The 22788-nt window shown below is 35.5% G+C and overlaps 1 protein-coding gene across 4 annotated transcripts in view; it reads left to right on the forward strand.

Moving 5' to 3' along the window:
- The window catches only part of NBEA (neurobeachin), a 452437-nt gene that overhangs the window by 347469 nt on the left and 82180 nt on the right, over positions 1 to 22788 (forward strand). For all 4 annotated transcript variants that reach the window (XM_054272359.1, XM_054272360.1, XM_054272362.1 and 1 more), the window contains 4 exons: positions 6084 to 6201; positions 7080 to 7182; positions 12885 to 13000; positions 21610 to 21722. In XM_054272359.1, coding sequence (XP_054128334.1) covers positions 6084 to 6201; positions 7080 to 7182; positions 12885 to 13000; positions 21610 to 21722 — 450 coding nt within the window. The remainder of the gene's footprint in view (positions 1 to 6083; positions 6202 to 7079; positions 7183 to 12884; positions 13001 to 21609; positions 21723 to 22788) is intronic.

Genomic DNA, 22788 nt, shown 5'->3' on the forward strand with positions numbered 1-22788 from the left:
GAGAATAAGAGTATCTGTTGCTTTAAGCTGAGTGGGCATTGTTTTAATGGATAGCAAAGTGGGTATGCTGACCAGAGAAATCAAATTTAGAAAAGGTTTGGATGAACAGAACCTCATGTTTCAAGACAAGGGGCCTCTTGAAAGCTTAAAAAAACATTGGAAGTAGAAGTATAGGCTGAGAATATTTGGCAAGGAAATGAAGTCCAAAACCACAAAAATAATATGTGCGTTTTTTAGATCCCTGAAGAGGAGGAGAAAAATGAAACAGGAGTGCCAATATTTATTTTAAAAAAAGGTCCTAGAAAAGATTTTAAAACTGATCTGAGTTGGGAAATCATAATGGCATGTAATACTCGGCTCATCCTGTACAGCATAACATTACAAGAGTTACTTGGAGGAAAGCTTTTAGGGCTTACAAATAAAGAAACATTTTACACAGAAGCATGCTATAAAGAAGGGGGAAAGAGAACTTAATGTAGAGATAAAGTGAGAACATTTTACTAGACCAAAATGTGCAAAGAAAAAATGGTAACAGTATTTTGGCGAGATTTTAGAAGTATTTAATATGATTATGGGAATTGAGGCCAAAAAGTTGTTCCTAAAGTAATCTAAATGTATAAAAAAGTAGTAAGAAGTCAATGAAACACTAGGATATTAAATTCATTTGAATTGTCCTTTCTATTCGCATTTTATGATTCCCATTTTAGAAAAGCAAAATACAAGGCATTTCATTATTTGAACTTACCTGATTTTGAATTTTCTTAATTTGAATCTTATTATAAGATTATATTATAATTATTTCTATTATTATAAATAAATATATATTATAAATATTAATAATATGGCTTCTTTTTACACTTATCTATCTTGACATGATATATCCCTTGTTGTAGTGTACACTTATTTTTCCTGCTAAATCTAAAAGTTGATCATACTCAGGAATTCATCAAACATTTTGAAATTATAAAATGCTTACTCAATGTGGTATTTCATAAACTTTTGGAGTGGGATTCCATGCCATCAATATCTGTCATCTCAATCTGTATTTAGAGTACATGAAGCAATCATGCAGTCTGCCATATACCTATGGTTAACTCTGTCTTGTTAAATTGTTCTGGAGAAGAAAGTTTGCTGTGTGTTTGTAGGAGCCATTTGTCTTAACCCATGAGGACCTGCATTCAGAATTTCACATTTTCCTTGCTACAAAATGCAATGCTAGACAACATTTGAAAAAGGGAAATCCCAATCTCTGACAGGACAGAATGATTTTCAGTAATCAGTTTCATGCATTTCTAACCTCTAAAAGCATACAGTGGTGCCAAGCCATTTTCTAAATGCCTATTTTGTACATGGGCCAGGTGCATAGCCACACTTCTGTGGCTGGCTATAGACGGCGCTCTGATGAAGTGAAACACTGTAATTCGTTTTTGTGGGAAGTTCTCCATGTTTTCTCCACCATGGAGCGTGCTCAGCGAAGGGCCCCAGGGCTTGTGAAAGGACTAGAGAACATTTCTTGTGGGAAACAGCTGAGGGAGCTGGGGGTGTTTAGCCTGGAGAAAAGGAGGCTCAGGGGGCACCTCACCACTCTCTACAGCTCTCTGAAAGGAGGGCGCAGTGAGGTGTGGGTCAGTCTTTTCTGCCATGCCTGCAGTGAGAGGACCAGAGGAAATATCCTTAAACTGAGACAAGGGAAATTAAGATTAGATATTAGGAGAAGTTTTTTCATTTTTTTTTCACTGCTCATCAAACAAGCCCACAAAAAGACAAATCTATTACATGTTAATGATACATGCATTTTGCACTAGATATAAACAAAGCTTGGAAAATGTTTCAAGTATCAATCCACACTTTCATTGAGAAATCAGGTTAGAATTAAAATATCCTGAATTAGAAATGTGGTTTCAAAAGACAAATTATGAACTTCCACTGAAAACAGTGGATTCAATTCACATACATAGTCATTAATGAACTAACCCAAAGAGCTATTTTAAAAGAAGGAAATATGTAAAAATTCTTTGCAACAGAGAGTAAAAGTGATCCCTCTTACTAAAAGGTTAGTGACTGAGAAATAAATAGGAGTGTACAGGCTGTTTTCCTTGATTTCTTTATAGCACCTGATTTTGTGATTACTTCAATTCCAGAGAAGATAATCAAAAGAAAAGGGCCAGTATACCCTTTTGCATGCTGTCTCTGGTGCTATGAGATACCAAAAAACAATAGAAAGCAGCAAAAATGAGCCTCAGTACTTAAGTGTTCCTTCTGTGCAGATAACCTACCAGGGATTCAAGCAAAATGGACGCTAGTATTTCAGGACTTCTGGTTAGTGCAGAATTCCAGCTGTTAATTAACAATTCATTATCAATAATTGAATATCTACTGAATAATGTTTATGATTAAAAATGCATTGACTCTTAATTGAAAGGGAAAAAAAGACCTTGATTACATCAGAAATAAAATTAAAATAATGGAGCCTTCATATCTGATCCAAATAGGAAAGCACTTCGGTAATGGTTCTGTTTCTCTTCTCTAGAACTTTCCATCTGCATCCCATGCTGCTTTACTAACCTAATCTAAATAAGTGTCACCAACAGATGTATTTCCATAGAAGAGCATCTTCAGTTTAAGAGAGTTCTCATTCCCTTGTTATGTGAGAGCGTCATCTTGCTGCAATCAATTCTAGCAAATTGGTATCTTTAAAACATACACAAATTCCTAAGTGAAAAGGTTTTACAAGGAGAAATGAGTTTTAAACCAAACAGCTGCAACTTGAATTAGTTCAAATGTGGACGTTGGCTGGTTGTTTTTATTTTAATAAAAACAGCTAATCTAAGATGTATCTAGAATTCTGGGCTTACTCATGATTTTTGAACTATTAAAACATGCCTAGGCAGGAAGCCTTCACGAATGTTTTTAGGAGGAGAACTCATAAAACTATCAAAATAAGGAGTACTGACTTTAAGTATAAACAACCAAGTGTTGGAACTCATGGAAATTTTACTTTCAGATAACTTAGTAACATAATTTCTGTGTATTAGCATAGTGAAATGGTTTTATGAAAAATGTTTTTATGAATAATGAAAGATACAATACATAAAGTATGTAAAATATGTAAAATAGATAGGACTTCATTCATGTCCTATGAGAAAATGAAAAGCTAAAAATCATTCTGGAAGAAAAAAAAAGGTATATAAGCCTTTTAAAGGGTTCAAATTCAGAAAAATAAAATTACTTTGAATTGGCTGTTATAGCAGCAATAAGAAAGAATCCTGCTACAATGTCAGTAATATCTGCTGTAAATTGAAGATATCTAATAATGGGAGGTTTAATGCATCACAAGAAAATGGTGTAAGATGAATGTTATGGAGGACAGCAAAAATGGGTAGTATATCTTGGACAGGAAAACGTTACAACAGAAATACTGAAATAATTCAGATAATTTGATAATGGCAAGATAATCTGATATTTGTAGGACTAATAGACAGTTAAGAAGAGTGTAATTGAGGGCATTAATTGAATTATAGACTCCTTTATTTCCTCTGATTTCCTATTCCATTCTACTGTTTTACTGGAGTGCTATCATGTGTCATTCATTTAACAGTGGGTTGAATGTACCTCTGTGTAGTTGCAATTGCTTTATACTTAATTTAAAAAGAGGAGAAAGTAAAAGCCAAGCAGTGTATGATTGGTATACAGTGTGCTTTTAGTGTTGACTTATAATAACTATGCTGTGGTATATATCAGCACATCATAAATGTATTAATGTGAATCCTCTAATATGTTAATATATAGAATATAGTTAATAGAAAGTTTCTCTTTACAAAAAAAAAAAAAAACTAGAAACATTTTTGATACAAAAAGTGGTTTCCTGATGTATGATGCTTTGTCAAGGAGCTAATTTTTTGACAAATTTGCTGGCTGCTGTAGATCTGGTTACATCTACATATGTCAAACTCCCCCCTCTGAGAGACTGTTCTCATATTTTAGCTTTTTAAATGTGAATGGTTTTGTCAGACTTTCTTCTCTTTAATTTAAAAACCTGCGTATTTTCAAAAATTATGTATCAGATAGCAGCACAATATATTCAAAGAAGGAGTGTGCTTCAATCTTCAGTCATTGTTCCTGTCCACCTGAATTTCACATACATCATACCAGTGGTATCCTAGCATCTGATCTCAATGAAAGAAAATCAAGGAAAACTTTGTTTATTTAGCTTATCAAAGAGAAGGCTAAGCAGTAAGTGGATCCAGTCTGTAATTACCAACACAAGGAAAAGTTACCTGATACTAGAAAGCTCACAGACAAAAGTGTCACAAGGTCTATCAGAGTTCAAAGGAAAAATAAGGTGCAGATTTTTAACCATCGCAACAATTTAGTGTATTAGGTAGCATTCCACAGCTGACCTGTGACTGAATAGAGGGAGTCCATAGTCTTTTGCACATGTCTGGGTGACCTCCAAGGAATCAAGCTCCTTCCCTTCTTCTAAGCTGTGTTTAACTGGTGTGGGAAGCTGAGGTGAATGAAACAGTGTCATCAGCTGCAATGCTGGTCCAAGAGTTCTGTCTGTAACTGACCCTCATGTAAACAGTACTGGGGGAACGCTGTGCTCCTCTAACTGGTCTCTATCGAGGACAGAACTAACTCTGAATGCCTTTCCATGTGCTGAAGCACTTTTTTGTTGTTTCTGCTATTAACATCCTCTCTGAAATAGACTCATCGTGGTTATGAGAAAAAGGCTGTACACCAAGTTCACAAACTGAAATTAGCTTTTTCATATATGGAGACGTGTTACTAACTTGAAGCCATGTCAGTGAAAAGATTGAAGAAATACAATTCCCATTTCCTCAAGCATGAAGGATCACTGACAGCAGGAGCATATGGTGTCCCTAACATTTTCCTGTTCAGAAGCTGGGGGAGGTCATGATTAGGGAAAGCAAAGACCTCAGAGGAGTGAGTAAAGCTCTGAGAGCTGGTGTATGACAGCTTTTGTGTACCTGATGGAGAGCAGAGAAATTCAGTCTCTTCAGTCTGAAATGTTCCTTTAGGGAAGTTGTTCACAATATTTCTTTGTTTCACTGAGGCTGCAATTCTCTCAGTGGCTGCAGCCCAGGTAAAGGCACAGTCTACAGAGGCCGGGAAATGCAGATGGGTGTGGTGAGGATTCCCATCCCAAACAAGTGACTCCTCCTAGGAGTGCCATGGCAGAGCCCACCTGAGCAGAGGTGCAGGGCTGAAGACAGCCTGCCAGCTGATGAAAATGATTGGAAAAGAATTGTTCTACAGTGCATGATAGAAGTTAATTAAAATCACATAGAATTAAATTGTGTCTTTTTTGTCTATTTTTTGAACATCCAAAACACTGAAAAAAAAGTGAAAAAAATATTATTTGATATTCATATCTAGTCATATTAATGCACTTAGTTGAGAAAATTTAATACAGGAAAAGCAGTGCTAATTTTAAACTTTTTTATTTTAAAATATTTTCACATTAAATTTAAAATGCAAAATTAAAACTGTTAAATTTTGTCCATGGTTTGGAATATTTGATGTATCTTACTTCAGAAAAATTATTATGGTGACATACTGGTTTTGCTATTTTTTGTACTTATTAATAGAACGGGAGGACTTGTAATTTATGACCCTGAGGTGGATGTGAATAGTAAGTTGTATTATTTTGGTTGTTCTTTGCACAAGGCAGCCTCAGAAGTAAATCTGGTATCTGAAAGATAACTGACAACTGTGTCATGCACACTGTTGGAAGAAGATAAGCATAATTTCAAGTGTGTCTGTTTCCCTGTACTTGTTTGTAGTTTGAGGTTTTGGCGTTTTTGAGGAAATTATTTTGATGCGACATATGAGAAATAGATCTTAGGAGTATCAGGTTACAGTAATTGCTGATATTCTTCTAACAGCAGGTACTCCTTTTTTTGCATTTCTTAAAAACATTTAAGTTCATTTTAAGTCACTTGTTTTAAGTGTTAAAGGGACATGATGAACTTGATTGATGGGTTAAATTTCCTCTGTTCTTATATAATATTTTATAAAAAAATCCCTGCTAACAACTCTCACCTTGACTTTCTTTAAAGGTCCTTGCCTACACTGAAGGCCTTCATGGAAAATGGATGTTCAGCGAGATCCGAGCTGTTTTTTCAAGACGTTATCTTCTCCAGAACACAGCTTTGGAAGTGTTTATGGCAAACAGAAGTAGGTCAAAATTTATACTTGTTGCATAAAATTGTGCTAGTGGTTATTTTGTGCTTTATATATCTTAAAAGGAAAATTCTGTGCTTCCTTTGATAAAGTGCTTATGTCCGTTCTGTAATGCTTCCTCTCATATGTGCTCAGTGCAAATTTTATTAAAATCAATCATCAAAATCAATCTCACTGCTTCCTGTCCAGCAGTGAGATTTATTTACAGAACCAGATCATTGCAATTGGTAAATTCTTCAGATGTTGGACAGGAAATTTGCTTTTTCAGTTGTCTCACTCTTCTCCTCAATTGTCTGTAAATATTCTAGTGGAACATATAAAATGATATTTCTTTTCCTAATTATAAAAGGAATTAAAGTTTAAAAGTACCACAGCAATAAATGGATCTACTCGGTTTTCTGTATCTGCTACTCTGAATCACAGTTCACTGGCTGGTGAGGTGTGTAGTGGTCTTTTGCCCTCAGGATCTCTGATGTAAATTTTGATTTCAGCTGGAGAGGGAATTGAACAATTCGTTATTCCTGGCTGTTTTAAGGCACTAGTTAGAAGAGCAAATGCCATGCCAGCTAATGAACAGCTTCTCAGACTGATAAGAGATTTTATGGTTTAATAGTGAAGTGTTGTTCCTCTGAAGTAAACAACACTCAGGTCTTCTGCAAAATGGGAGACAATGCTAAAATGTTAACCAGCTAATTATACATAGGTGTGAAGAATGTCAGGAATTTCTGTTGTACCTTGGGTCCCCAGGAGGATAAAAGTGGAACTGACTTCTCTCCCCAAATAAAAACCTGAGCATTTTAAAAATACATGCAGACTAAGAAACAGACTGCTGCAAATGTTTTACTGGTACATATTTTCCTTTCTTCATTTAGCTTCTGTTATGTTTAATTTTCCTGACCAAGCAACAGTGAAAAAAGTTGTGTACAGCTTACCACGTGTTGGAGTAGGAACCAGCTATGGTTTGCCACAAGCCAGGTAATTTAATTAACATAGTTTTTATATTTTGTGTTTATTGTATTATACAGTTGTGGGTTTTTTTTAAATATCAGTGGTAAAACATTATTCCTGTCAACTCTAGATTTTCTTTTTCTTAAGGTTAGTGTGAGAAACATTACCCCTTACTTACTCTATGGCCTGTTAGTATATGGAATAGAAGTAAAAGAAGTAAGAGATAAAAAAGTAAAAGAAGTAAATTAGATAATTGGATTTTTTCCTTTCTAATTACAGGAAATAAGCACCTTCCATTGAAAATACTTACACCTTATCTCTTCAAAGTCTGGTTTTAAAAATGTATAATCAAATGTTGATACTTGGTGTGATTTTATGCAGGGTGTGAAACTGAACTTGACTAGTTTTTGTGTTTGCTGAATGTAAATTATTTTATATATATGAATGTGTGGGATTTTACTTCATTTCTTATCAGCATAGTGGCTATTTTGCAATTTTCAAATTTCTTCCTTTCATTAGTATAGTGCATTCTTCTTCTTTGCTTTCCAAAATTGAGGAGCATATATATTTTTGACAGAACAATTAAGGTTGAGTTTTAGAGATTTGCACATACTATGGTCAACTACAGTTTTTATTCCCTCATCAACATCAAATCAGCCTATGGCCAGAAATAAGGCTGCAAATTGTCAGATCTTATAAAAGTATTCGTGTTTCAGGGAGAGGTGAGATGATCTTCATGTATATTTCACTGTGTTAGAGTGGGGACATTTTTTGTTTGTTTTTCAGTTCAGGATTAATTTCTGGTTAAAATGAGACAGAAATAAAGAAATATGAGGGAGCGAGGAAACAGCATGATATTAACAAAATATGGTGCCTTGGGTTCAGACCCCCATTTGGCTTGATTTGGCCAAAAAGCAAAGGACTTAATCTTCAGTGTAGTGTCTGGGATGTGTCTTTCTCTATGTCATTTCCTGCAAACTAGAACTTCAGATTGTCCTTGTTTTATCCCAGTGCAAAATGTGGAAATACTCTGAAGTGTCAAAGCATTTGTAGAATTGGAGAACTGTTTCATTCCCAGATGAACATCATTCCCTGTCATGAGCCCAAGAGTCTCATGATACCTAAGGCTTGATCTCCTGAATGTGCTGAAGTCTTTAGGCAAACTGCCAAATTTCTCAAGTTTTCAGTGAGATCAAGGCGAAGTTGGGGCATTTATTTGGAAGGCGCATCTTGTTAATATTTGCATTGTTCTTCCATATACTAAAGTTAAAGGAAATGCTGTCTCTAAATGGAAAGTAATAGCATTCTTTTCTGAAATAGAAATGGCCACATGTTCTAGCACAAACAAAATGCAAATTTCTCAATCAGAATTTCATATTTACAGTGACATTTTTTACTTTTGAAATTCATATCCTTTGTGCATTATTCAGTGAATAATTGTCTGAAAAAGTTTGTTGATATATAATTATTTAGAAAAGTTTCAACTTCAATATAATATGCACTTATTTCCATACCTTTTTGATTAAAGTTCAATTTGAATCGAAAATGGGCTTGCTAGCCTTCAGAACATATCTGGCATATGGTAGTGAAGTTATTTTTCTTTCTTTCTTTCTTTTTTTTTTTGTGTAATCAGTGTATGATTTATGCATAATGAAAACTCCATAATCATGGTTCTTTTTCTTTTTTCCCCTGTCTGCATACCCTTATTGTCTTCAGTAGGATTGCAGTGGAATAACTGAGGGGAAATATGGCTCTATAACTGCTCTGTAGTTAATCTTTTGTTGATGTTAGAAAATAGTTTTCCTTCCTGTGAATATGTTGGCTCTGAAATGCTAATTTTTAAAATTATGCTTATTTGCATAACTAAATAAGGTGAAATTATGCTGAGTAACCAAAAGGAACTGCTATACTGAGTAAAACATTATCTTTTTTTTATCATCACAATTTTCCAGATTAAGTTGTACCTTAAAATATCTTAACAAAAGAAGATCTTTCTGATTGTTTTGCTTAAATTCTTTAGTTCTATTTCTGCAAGTAATATTTCCTCTCTGATACTACTCTGATAAATGTCACCTAGAGTTAATTACAGTATCATAAAGGCTTGCACTCATGATGGAACATTCCAAAGAAGTAAATTACTTTTAATGCAGTACATGGCTTTTAAGTGTATTTCTGTTTTCCTGGTGAAATCCTGGAATTAAGAAAGGTGAAAGGAAGTAGAAGTAAATGGGAATATTTATGATCTAATAGCTCAAAGGATTAGAATCAGGTGAACCATCATGACTTCCAAAGACTCTACAGACCTGCTGTTCAGAGCAAGTCTTCGGTTTGCCTCTGCTGCCTTTCCAAACAGCTTTGATTCAACAGAGTTCAAGTTTAATGCTTTGATTCAACAGAGTTCACGCCTGTCCTTAATGTTACAAAGAAGTAATTACATCCTTAAAATAAGTCACATGTTGAAGACTTCAGTCTGATTTAGTAATCAAATTAGTCTGTCTTTGATAAATGCATTTTCACTGTTTCTGAAACATGTTGCATTGATTGTAGTTTCCTCATGACCTTGCCAAATGATACAACTGGGCAAACAATGCTGTGTCTTTTAACTTCTGCAGCTCCATTTGATTCTACACAGGTAGAATAATATCCACTTTTTTAGCATGGTATTATCAGACTACTTTTTATGATTCTAACCCCTCAGGTGTTAGAAGGGACACACACATTACTGATGTCTTTTTATTGAGGGCAACATCACAGCTCAGAAACTAGCTGTGAGCTACCCGATGGTTTCCTAGAATACTGAGATCAAAGAATTGGTAAAAGATACAGTATCTTTGCCCCTAAAGATACTGACACCTTCCCCTGAAATTCTGTGGGCTATTAAAGCATTAGAGAAAACAATGGATTCAGTTAATAAAACCAAGAAATTAAAATTATATGTTTTTCTGAAAAAAAATGTATTTTGGCTGTTAGAGTAACAATATTCAACATCAGCTCAGTTCTGCCGTGTCAGCAGCTTGGTGATGGATCTCCATATCTCAATACAGCTGGTCCAGGGCTTGAGTTTTGTGAAGGGAGAGAGGTATAAAAACTAAGATTTTATGCTATCAAAGTATAAAACCATTCTTAGAACTTTGATTAAAATGATTGTTGATCAATTTTTTGCCGTTCCTTGGGAAATTACTTTCCCAAGTCTTTATTTTTTTTTCTCTGAACAGGAGCTACACAATACATGGCATCATGCAGGTGCAAGATACTTAAATATTTTTTGTATGAGATTGCATTGTATCTAACTAAATTAAAAGTGACTGTGAAAGGGGGTGTGTCATATTCCACATATGGAATATATAACATCCCTTCCTTCACCAAAATGGCCTGAATTGTTTTCTAAATAAATTTAAATGTATAAAAATTGAAAAATTGGATCATTCTGTTGTACATCAGAGTCTTCTGCAGTTGTCATTTTGAGTAGATATTTTGTGGTTCTCTAGAAGCAAAGGAAGCACATTCATTTGTGCATCTTCATATTGGTGATGGCATACTGAAGAAAGAAATAGTTTGATCAAAGTTGGGTGGTTTTAGCAAAACAGAAAACAGTGGGTCTTCCTGTGTTAGCTGAAACAAGCAGGTGTGGAACCAATTTATTCTGCATAATTTCTTCCAGTCTCTGTTGAAAAAATGTGAGTCTTTCAAACACGGTAGATAAAGAGTAAATAAGGATGTTTTTAGTATATTTTGATTTTCTGTAGAGTTCACTCAAATCAGGCATTCAAATGCAAAGTCCAGCACTTGACAGTTTATAGATTTTTGAGACTCCCTAGGAGATTGTGAATAAAGTCTGAAAGCAGCTACTAAGCTGATACATAAATGTTGTTTTGTCATGGGAGGAACAGAAAATCTGTGACACAAATGCTTTGTAAATTTAATGATCTCTTTAGTATTTTTATTTTCTATGTTTATTAATTTGCATGTAGCATTAGTCAGAATTTACAGGAAAATATATGTCTGAGAGTTTTACTGTGAAAGTAGTTGTTATTCTATGAAATGCAATATTAAGTATGATTACATTTGGATATTTCTTTAGATAAATTGTTTCATAAGCATTATAGAAACAACTTTAAAATATTTTGCATTGTCTCCTGTGTACTAGTAAAGTGCATTTGTGTTTGGTATCCTATAGTCTACTGTAAAATAAGGCTAGCCAAGCCTGCAAGACCTAACACACTTTTCTATTTGGGTAAATACCCTTGCATGGTCATTTTTGTATGCCCAGTTTTGGAAGCTGAAATATGGCAGACGTTGACAACTTACACACTGGCAATTTAGACAAATAATTGTAATAACAGTCACATGCCAATACTCACTCATCCTTTCTCTGGAAATAGAGTTTAGTGCATCTCCAGGAGTATGTGCATGTATCTTTAGAAGTAGGTGGTTCACATTTTTGTAAACACTGCGCAGTTTGACACCTTGTCTATTACTAAGTTTTAAGAAGACACTCAGCCTCCAGAGTCCAGAAATAACACATAGTGTGCCCAGGGTGCAACTGAAAGCTGAAGCATTGGTTGTCCCTATTTGATCTTGATAAGCTGTGTAAATACTACCACATATATTCTTCAAATTCATTGAATTCAGACTATCCATTTGGAATTGTCTTTTTTACTGTTGATTTTCTTAACAGGTATAAACATTTCTCTATTTTTATACATTTCTAAGATCTAAATTTCTTCTTAAAAAGGTATCTGAGGAGATGAATTTATTTTCTTTTTAAAGATTTCCTTGTCTTTCTCCTTTTTTTAAGGCAGGAACTATTTTCTCTAGAAATGAGTTTTGAACAATGAGACGGCTTCTGCCTGTTGCAGATTTTTTTCTTTAATGCATTAGTCTAGACTGACTCTAGTCTCCTATGTTTTACCAACCAGAGACAATATATAGAATGGTTAATTTAAGACTTGCTGCATGGTATTTGTTTGTTGTGATGTTGTCAAATTGAATATAGAAGAGTTGAGGTTTTCTGCTGTTTTCTTCCTTGGCAAGCAGTTTCTCCTTTATCCAGCCATCTAAGTTTCTAAAAATATGTGGAAAATGAGTATCATAGACACTCCTGCTCCTCTTTCAAATTTGAATGAAATGCAATTTAGAAGTCATTATGAAGAGACAGACAGATGAACATGTGAGCAGATAACTGAGTAAAATTTGTTTCTTTCAGAAACCAGGCTATAAATAGAAATCTTCAGGCTTGCTGGGATTTAGGAAAGAATCATGGGTAGTTGACCATAGAGGAGGTGCACAAATTGTGTAATAAATATAGTCAACCTGTGTGATGGAAGTGTATGTCACTTTAATCTATCACTCACTCACATTAATGAATTTATCTCAATATATCCTTTTGAAACAGGGACATGGTATTCCTCTTTTATTCCTTCTGGACAAGCCTGGCACCAGGAGGTCTGCAGTTTCTTTTAATCCCAGTCTTTTAATCAGATTCAGAATAAAATAAACCACAAAATATAATATTCTGATTTATTGCAATGCTGTAGTAGAGATAAAATAAAACATAGTTCCTAATTTTAGACATTTCTGAAATAAGAGTAATAGTGTCTTCTTGACTTCATTGAATGAAATAAAAAAGCCTCTGAGACAACCTGAAATTAATCACACTAAGAATATTGCCCTACATCTTAACATTTAATGAGACTCTTAAAAAATCATTCTTTAAATGCATTTCCTAGGAGAATCTCTCTGGCCACACCCCGACAACTTTATAAATCCTCCAACATGACTCAGCGCTGGCAGAGACGGGAGATATCCAACTTTGAATACTTGATGTTCCTCAATACTATAGCAGGTAAGGCTTCTGCCTCTTTAATCCCTCATAATATGTTTATGTTTGTCAAAGTCCTAAGCAACGTGACTCGATAGAATACATTCATCCCACTAGAATTCGGCTGCAGCTTTGTGATATATTCTGAAACACACACACATTACATTTTATCAGAAAATGCACAACCTATCACGGAGACTTTAGATTCATGTATTGCTGTGAAGGCTGTTCCTTGCTCCCCTTCTGCCATTTCCTCTGCTGACAGCTTTGTCTGAAGCTTTATTAGAGTCAACAAACCATTGCCAGAGAGTGTCTGGAAATAATAATGGGAAAATGTAATTTCGCTACTTCATCATTCTCAGCAACAGCAACTAGACAGCAGAAAAACAACAGTATTCTGCCTAGTACAGATGTCACCTGGATTGTGATATGATTAGATTACAGCATCTTTTCTCATTTAGTTCTTTGAGATGAAATATAATATCAGATTAGGTATTTAAAATGAGAAATAACTGCCATAGACATCCATTTGTTATTGGCAAAAGAAGAGCTTTTCTGGCAATTGTCATTAATTAAACATTCAGGAAGATATTACTCCTTTCACCTTTCCCTTTTCTATGTGTTAACTTCAGTGTTAATTTTAAATGTAAAAAGCAGCAGTTTTCTACACCATATACAGAGATTTCCAGGAGGTTGTCTACTATTATGATTCCTGCCTGTAGCACACATGCTGCTTATGAACCTGCCTGTGGAGAGCCTCATACAGACATTTCACTTCAGTGAGCTTTAATTTGAAACCCAAATTAAATTCCACCAGGCATCACTTTGTACTCCAGTGTTACAACTCTCATCTTTACTTGGTCCTGACTCTTATGCTCGAGGTTATCCTCAGGCCAGACGTAAGACACATGTAAGTGTGAAACCCAAAGGTAGCACTCGTTATGCTGACCAGTCTGGGGACAGTCACTGCACTCTTCCCAGTAGGGCAGTGGCAGAATTCAGGAGCTGTCAAACTCGTTTGCTTTGAACCCTCAGGCTTTGGCCTCTGTGCTTAGCTGGTAGCCACCATCCATGCATCGAGTCTTACGGATGTTAATAAATGTGTCATCAACTTATCCCAGTGTGATACACAAGTGTTACCACTGAACAGTTGGAAATCTGAGGGCATGTTTACCTTGTGCAGTGGAGCAAAAAGCTGAAACTACTGGAGATCAGGGCTGGAAAGTCCATATGGTGAAGTCCAATGCAAGTCACCAGCTTGGTTCCCAAGCATTTTAGCTGCGGTCCCGCAGATCTCTGCTGGAGGAAGGAGCCCTGCTGAGTGTTTATTGCCTCTGGTGCAGTGCCAGAATGCCTCTATCCTGCTTCTGGACACTGGCCTGTCTCCAGCTGCTCCGTGCCTCTCCCACATCCGCTGCCCTTCTAGTGATGAGGAAATGCAGGCAGACCCTTGCCAGCTCCCTGGCTGCTTCACCTGAACTTGGAGGATTTACTGGAGACCTGGGAAGTTAGCCTAGGTCCCCTCAGTCCTTGTCCAATACATTACCAACAGAACTATCCTTTGCTGGTAATTTCCTTTTTGTGTATTCATTTCTTCTGTGAGCAGTGAATTTAAGTTCTTTGAATGAGAGTAGACAAGAGATAGGCCATTTTTATATAATTTTTTTTCAAAATTTTTAATCAGTTTAAAACTCTAAGGTCATTATTTTTTAGGTACCTCACCAAAGCATTCAAACCTGGAAGACAGCATTATGTCTGAAGTCAATTAGAAATTACAGTAACACACTAAAATATCTCAGTTAACAAGATTCAGCCTGAGCAGATTCCCTCAGAGTATCTCAAAGGTCTCAACAAAAATATTTTTTGACCTGTTTTTTGATACTAGTACTACTGGGCAAGTTTTATAGCCGAACACTTGAGGCAATTGCATGAGACAGGATTCTCTTAAGGCCATTTAGTGTCACTCATCTGCTTTACAACAGGATGGCTTGATATTAGCGTTCCATGTTCCACCTGCTATGGCCAAGGTTTGAAGGATTACTGACTATTTGTTATTTTTGGTGTGTGTCCATGAATTTCTGTCCTGTTTGAAAAAAATTGTTTGGTCACTACCCCTAGAAGTCTCTCTCTCTGACTCAAGTCATTTAATTTCTAGCAGATTTATTGGTATCTGTCTCTTACAGATAACCCTCATTTGTTCATGTAATATCAGGATTGCATAGGTTAATTGCATAGGATGCCTTGCTCATTTCACATCATTGTCTACCATCTCATAAAATCTTTCAGCAGTATGTGATTAAAAAAAAAAAATTAGAATAAAATTTATCCTTAGTAGCTGAACTTGCCAATGACACACACAAAACCTTTTTCTGAAAATAACACCAGAGAATGGAAGCTGACTGAAACCCAACAGGCAATTCTGTACATGACAATAAAGTCTTTATCTAGTTTGGAACAAAATCCAAAGTTTTCCAACTTTTTGACAGAAGTAAAAAATCCCCTCAAGTTATTTTTTGGAAGATAAACCAGGTTTTTTAGTTTTAATGAAGTCTGCACTTCATCTAGAAAGCTCAGTTCCAAAAACTCATGAAGTACTTGGGGATATTTGCTAAGAATCTCCTCATAAAGTTCATGGCAAGGCAGAAACCCACCCACAATAGAGTGCACATGAGCTCAAAGTCTGGTCACTGGGGAGAAAGTTTTGAAGAAGAAATATATGTTAGAAAGTCTAGAAGTTCTCACATCCCCAAGCTGATCCTGGCTCCACCATTGCAAGGCCTTGTACCACCAGGGCCTGAGAACTGGGAAACTGCAGGGTTGGGAGCTGTGAGGCAGTCTGAGTGACACCACTGCTTTAACAGCTTTGCCTGCATTTCTGTAAGTCTTTTTGAAAGGTGTTCCTCAAAAATATTTCCCTTACAACAAATAAGTGTTTTCTGATAAAACACTAACAAGATTAATAACTCTACCAGAAATACAGTACTGGAAGCGAAGAACCTCTACCACTTGTTGCCCTGGTTTTGATAACTGCCCAAGTACACCTGTATTAAACAGACACAAAATCTTACATGTACTGAAGACAGGACCTTCAACAGTCAGAAGAAAATACAGCATTTTCTATTTTGTAGACAAAAATTGAGTACTGAATATACTTGTGACCTCCTTTCCTAAGTAAAGATGTATTTTCTTTTTTCTTGGAAATCCAATTTCCAATTACCGTCCTAATTATACTCTTTTGTAATGAGATTCCATAAAAAATATCTCCTTATAAGTTGCAACTTCTCTGCCAGTAATTGTTAGTGTAGCAGCAATGACCTAGTTTTAGTATATAACTGTTTATTTAAGCAGCATCTTATGCTCTGATGGTATTATTGTTTTCAGCTATTGAGAAATATATCCATCCTCTTTTTTTTTTTATTCATGTTGCCATTAAGCTCCTACAGGCTTATTCAGCAAATCTGAGCTGTAGCTTAGTCAGAAACATGGAGGTTTGACACTTAAGAATTGTAGATTATCTGCTGGTAAGTGGGTGATAAGTAAGGTCACTTCACTGTTTTGTCATCCAAATAGAGGTCCACTAGTAAAGTGGTTTAGCACATCTTTTGCATATTCTTTGTAGCTTCCTTTTTTTCTTCCAATAGTGCTTAATTAGTCCCTAGCCCTCTACAAAAGAGTAAGAAAGCACTCATGTTTCTTTGTTATCCTCCTCTGAAGTTACACAAGAAGCAGTCACCTTGGAAGAGTGATGTTCAGAAGTGAGGGTTCTGGCACCAGCTCATTTCTCCCATTGTGGCATCATGCTGCCAGGTCCTTTCCCACAAGAAGTCCTTTGCCTCTTTATTAATACTGTTAATTACACAGACTGGTTGGTGTCTGTACAACAGAACTACTGAAACAAATACATTAATCTCTTCTTAAACCTCCCTGGTTTTCTGTTATGTCTGTCCTGAGAAGCATGGCCCCTGGCTGTTCTATTAATATTAGATCCTTAATATTTGAAGTATGCTCTTGAAAAAAATCCATCGTTCTATGACATTTTCTTTAATTCTTATGTCATCCTTTTACCCCCTAGAAACATTGCTATGTTTCATGTTTAGATTAATTGTTTCTGCTGTGATCTGTGCTCACAGATTTTATATGCTTAATAACTTTCTACTTCAGCTCTCAAAGGTCTCTCTTTCTAGATCATTTCCTATCCAATCCTATGTGTGATTGCTGGCACTTGCACTGGCCTGATGTCTCGCTGCAATTTCAGTTCAAAATTTCTCCATCTTCAAAATTCTAAAGCTTTGTTTCAACCTGTTTCTCTGGCCCCCTAGTCAGCTATTTTCTCACCTCCCTCTTCTGTTTCCAAGCTCTTCACCTCTTTCTTGCCCTCTTTTCTGGCTCGAGCATATTTCATCATGTTTACAGCTCTGGGCTTTCCTCCCAAAGGTAAACACTGCACTCTGCTACTTATCAATCAGTCTCAGTGTTATACTCTCCATGGCCCTGGTTTTTGTCCTGGCTCTGTAGACATAAGCCTTCCTGGTCACCTCCCCCCTCCTCTCTCTACCTGCTTCATTCTCAGGCATCCTTTTGTTTTTGCTGTGATTATACTAATTGTCCTCTCTGTATGGTACCAGCATATATGTCAACTGAACCCTCTGGGTGATATAGGAAACAAGTAATTTTTACTATTCTCAATTAAAAGATTATTAAAAAGAGTGCTTAAAAGTAATCCCCACTACAGCAAAAGGTATCAGGAGGAGTGGGAACAAGAAGTTGTTTTTTAATATCATTGCAGTGCTCACTGTTTTAGCTAGAAGTCTAGATTTCAAATCCATTTCTCAGTATTTAACTAATTTCTGCTGTTCAATTTCAAATTGCAGTACATTAAATGTGTGCTTGCATTTGTATTTATTGGAATTTTAATTCTTTTAAATCCTACATGCCACTGCTTTTAAAAGAAATGAAGAATAATTGCATCCATAATTTTTGTGAGTAATTTCTTCTAGTGGAAAGGGATTATTTTTACAGGTTTATGGAAAAAAAATGACATCCTCAATTAGGTAATAAATTCAGATGAACTTCTTCCCCCCTCACCTTTTTTTTTTGCCTGCTTAGCATTTTCCACTTTTTTACTCTGTGATGTACAAGCCCTCACTGGTTAATTATGTATATATTTAGCTACTGCATGTGTTGGGCTTATTATTGTCATCTAATTAGATGTAACTCGAACTACTTACTTCTAGAAAAATCATTAAAAATTCTTTCCTAATGACCTAGAGATGACAAAATGTCTGTAAAGTGTGAAGAAGCAGACAAGCACAGGAACATCGCTCTTAAAGAGTGTTAATCCAGATGCTGCAATCATCTAATTAAACAATATTTTGCTGTCATTAACATTTTCACCAAGGAATTGCAGTTATAATTTCTTTGTCAGCTGTCTCTAGCTCGCTTTACCTTAGAAACTAAAGTGCCATATAAAAACATTAAATTGGATGGTTTAATTAAAAAGTTTTTTTTTTTAATGAAGAAACATATCCAGTATTTCTGAGATCTCATTTACTGTGCCTCATTTTTATTGTTCAAGTAGATTAGTGTCACAGGGCTTGCGATATTTAATATTCAGCCTTTAATATTAATCTCTGTAAGCCTACTTGAGGGGAAATCTGAAGGCTCTGAAAAGGTGTAGGGACTACCAATAGTCATACAGGTTTATGTTCTATATTTATTTAGCTAAAGAAAGGACCAAATAATTCTTGTTGGAAGCAGCAGACAATTGATGAGATGGCTAAGTATATTCATCTGCTGACTTTTCTCTGAAAATAATCAATTGTGAAGCCAGAACAGATCAAGACAGCATTTCTAATAACGTGAAGCTACTAATATTTATGCATGTTTAGAATTAGGGATTTGTAATCCCATTATAGGCCTAGATCACTGTCCTCCGCTCAGATAAGTACAGATGTGTGGTCTTACCTTGTAGGCTTGGTCTCCTTTCACAGTTTAAATTAGGTTCATCTTCTCGAGTCAGTTTTATTTGTTGATATTAAGGAGGAAATTGTTGAGTTGAAAAAAATAAATCACTAACTTTTTTATTAAACAAATTAAGAGCTATTCTTAGCAACTAAAACATTTTTTATAAAAATTGAAGAAGGAGAGAAGAGAATATTTTAGATTTTTTTCACAATTCTTACATTTACCAAATACATAATCTTGAAAGCTTCATTATTTGCAACTTATCCTACCTAAGCTGAGAGAGAAGCTGCAATAATTTCTCACTGTGAGGTAAAAAAGAGGAGTTACTGCAGTGCTCTGACATGGAGCTAATGTCACATGATAATTTCTTCATGTGTCTATACTATAAGTAACCCCTCAGCGAAAGAGCCAGCAAGGCTCAGGATTGCTTTTTCCTTTTCCTTTTTCCTATGATTTTCCCACATGGAATGGGAACTAACAGTCAAAATCTTGTTGACTGAATATTGACATTGAATTGATATGAAATTAATAAGTATAAAAATTAAATGAAATCACAATATGAAAAAAATCTCAATTTCAAAATAAAACATAATTTTGTATGGACCCTACATTTCCTTTCAAAATTTTGCAAAATGATGTTCTCACTTTTTAAATACTTCTCTAAAATGGTTACAGTTGAAGACTTTTATTACTGTGAGCTCTTTTCTATACAAATTTTGATTCTGCAGAGTCTTCATTTTTGCTTATGCTTTGTAATAGACTACAGTCCTCTCAGTCATTCTCGTCCTGGATCTCAAAGTTCTTTTAGTCTGCTCTCTGCATAAGCACAAATGTCCTTCTATTGTGAAAGCATTTGCACGCTCTTCTGCTAACTTAAAGATTTTGATGGTGAGAAAACCATTTATTGTATGAAGCGATAGTTTTATAGAGGCCTTATTTTAAAGCACCCTAAATTTAATAATCTCAAGAAATTTTACAAGTCATATGCAATTAGACCCTTGCCAAAGAAAAAAATAATGTTCTGATTTAAAGGATGTAGAAAATTAGGCAGATTTGTCTTCCTTCAAAGCATATAAAGCCCCCTCCCAAAAGTCTAAAAGAATAAATATTCTAGCAGAGCATACCTTTCCTTTTCCTCCCTTACAAGGATAAATTCTGGTATACTTCTTGATATAGTTGTTTGACACATTCTTGTTCTGCCCAAGAGTTGTTTTGCATTCATTAGTTCGTTTGTTCGTTCGTTTGTTCGTTCATTGTTGATATTAAAGAAGTAATTTTGTTTCTATCCATCTTTATTTGTGTATGTAGTGCACAGTACTGGAATTGCTTGCTTGACAAAGTGATATTTGCACCTTAATTTTTGGATTTTGCATTCTTGTGAACATATATGTTTTCAGAATGTAAAAATGAGGACACACAATTATTAAGAATATGCACTTCTCCTGTATTCAGTGAAACTATGTACGAAATAAAAACATGCTTTTTGTTCATCAGATTCTGTTGAAAAAATAAGGTGTTTGTAGAGCAGTGAAAGTTTCATTAAAGCAGAACTGATTTTTTGTGGAGAATTGCAACTGCTACTCAGAACAAGGAAGCCTGTGTTTTCCTGTGCCGGGTGTTGTACCCCAGGAATCTGTCCAGAATCTGGAAGGAAGCAGTTAGTGAGACAGGGCTGTAAATCTGCTGCAGGACTGGGAATTGTTAACCTGGATTATTTCAGTCTGCTAATTATATTATATAAATACACACACACATATATTTATGACCTGATTTTGGTTGTTAAGACTTATGTTGCATATTGTGTGGTTCTCACTATAGCAATAGGATGGACAGTTCTGTACTAAGAAATTTCATTTGCCTTATCACTGAATTGTTAAATTCTGCTAAATACTAGAGAATACAAAAAAATAACAGCCTTTCCTAAGCATGTTTTTCTTTGTGATGAATTCATAATTTTTAGTTAATTGCAGTTGAAGATTGTTCTTTTGAAATGGTATCTGTACATGGTTTTTTGCACATTTGAGCTGCTGGGATGACAGCAGTGTTTCTTTCATGATTGAAAAGAGTGGCCTGGGGTAGTCAGCTCTGTCTTTTACATGAGATAACTGTTTTTTAATTTTAAAAGTGATTAAAAAGTAGTGTTACAGCAAACATGAGTTTCGTCACTTTGATTCCACAGTTGCCATGGAATCTCACCATTTCTTCAGTGAAGAACCATAGGGAATGATAGATTAGCATGGACTATCTAGGATAGACCTAGATTTGCAAACCTCAGATTTTCCCCCTTGCTGTTTGGAGTCTCATTTTATCTTTGCCAGCTATGATACTTCATGAAGTTTCTAGGAAACAATAGTCAAGTTCTTTTGAATTTCTACATTCATGCTATAAAAATATTTTAATGGAAATAAAAAAGAAATTTTTATTGGCATATGGTGCATTTAGTTGATCTTAAAAGATACTGTGCTTTTTATATTATTTCAGTTTGTGTTGACTTCTGGTTCAAGATAAGTGCACCTAAATGGCTGCTTTTGTCTGGAAGATTTGGACCTGATTCTGTCAAAGCGGTGGGAACTGGGAACATGCGATGCAAGAAATGTAACCACTACATTTTTTTCTAGCTGGACAAGTAGACACTGTTTCCTAATTCTTAAAACTTTCTTTTTCAATAGGACGAACATACAACGATCTGAACCAATACCCTGTATTTCCATGGGTTTTAACAAACTATGAATCTGAAGAGTTAGATCTGACCCTTCCAGGCAACTTCAGAGATCTATCAAAGGTATGTTTTGTTCTTGTTAAAGAACAGTAAGCCAGTCCTTTTAGAAAGACATTTTGTTTTATATTTATAGTCTGGTTAAGTAAGGTCTTTATCGTAAACTCATAAAAGTCTGAAATAGACGTTTCTATTTTAGAACTATTTTATACTGAATCTCTATATTATGCTGCTTCCATGTCCCTGACTTATCTGGTTCCAAATCTGCAACTCCTCTGTACCTTCTGACTTATGGAACAGGAGTGCATCAGACCACTTGATCTCACTAATTATGCCTCTTAGTTTATAAAAACTGATCATTTGGAAGTAAAAAGTTTGGACTATATTTCACTTTATTTTGCAGTGTCTAGAATAGTAATATAGTATCAGCATCTTATTTTGATTTAATAGTTAGTAAAGGGGTATTTTGTATTTTAGATCTTGGAGTATCTGATCCTTATTGTTATCTGTTGGGGTTTTTTCTGTCCAAGCTGATTTGGGCACTTAATGTTTTACAATAAAAAAAAATTTCCAGCATTTTTTTTTTCTCTAATGGCACCATATTGTGATCAATACCCAGCTCTGGTACTCTGGTTGTGTTAACAGATTGCAGAGAAGGTCTGTCCTGGCCAAGCATAGCAGAAACATATGGAGAGGCTCTACTTTTGGCCAGCTAAAATATAATAAAAAAAGAGTCTTGAAACCGAGCGGTGGAAAGTATCATTCCTGCATTCTTGTTTATTATCAATTAAGAAAGTGTATGCACTCTCTTGCCAGTGAAGGTGGCAAGATAGTGCATAGTCCTGCAGCATCCCCAGTGTGAGGTTTCTGGTGTCTGGTGTGTCAGCTTTCTTGCATCCTTACCACAGCTCCTCAGCCAAGAGGGGAAGTTGCTTGTACAAATTGAGTGAGGCTCAAGACCACAGGAAGCTGTCACTCATTGCCTTTAGGAGTGAGGCTGGAGAGGAGAAAATGACCCCCAAGGCCTGTTCTGCAGTCCTGTGCTGCAGACCCTGCATTCCCTTCTGCTGCTGGGCAGACATGAGTGTTTCTGGGGTTTATGCTTTAAGTCTGGATTTCTTTCCTCCTCTCC

Source organism: Melozone crissalis, unplaced genomic scaffold, assembly GCF_028551555.1.
Source record: "Melozone crissalis strain CALT ecotype California unplaced genomic scaffold, PUWL_Pcris_2 ptg000013l_1, whole genome shotgun sequence".
Taxonomy (NCBI): domain Eukaryota; kingdom Metazoa; phylum Chordata; class Aves; order Passeriformes; family Passerellidae; genus Melozone; species Melozone crissalis.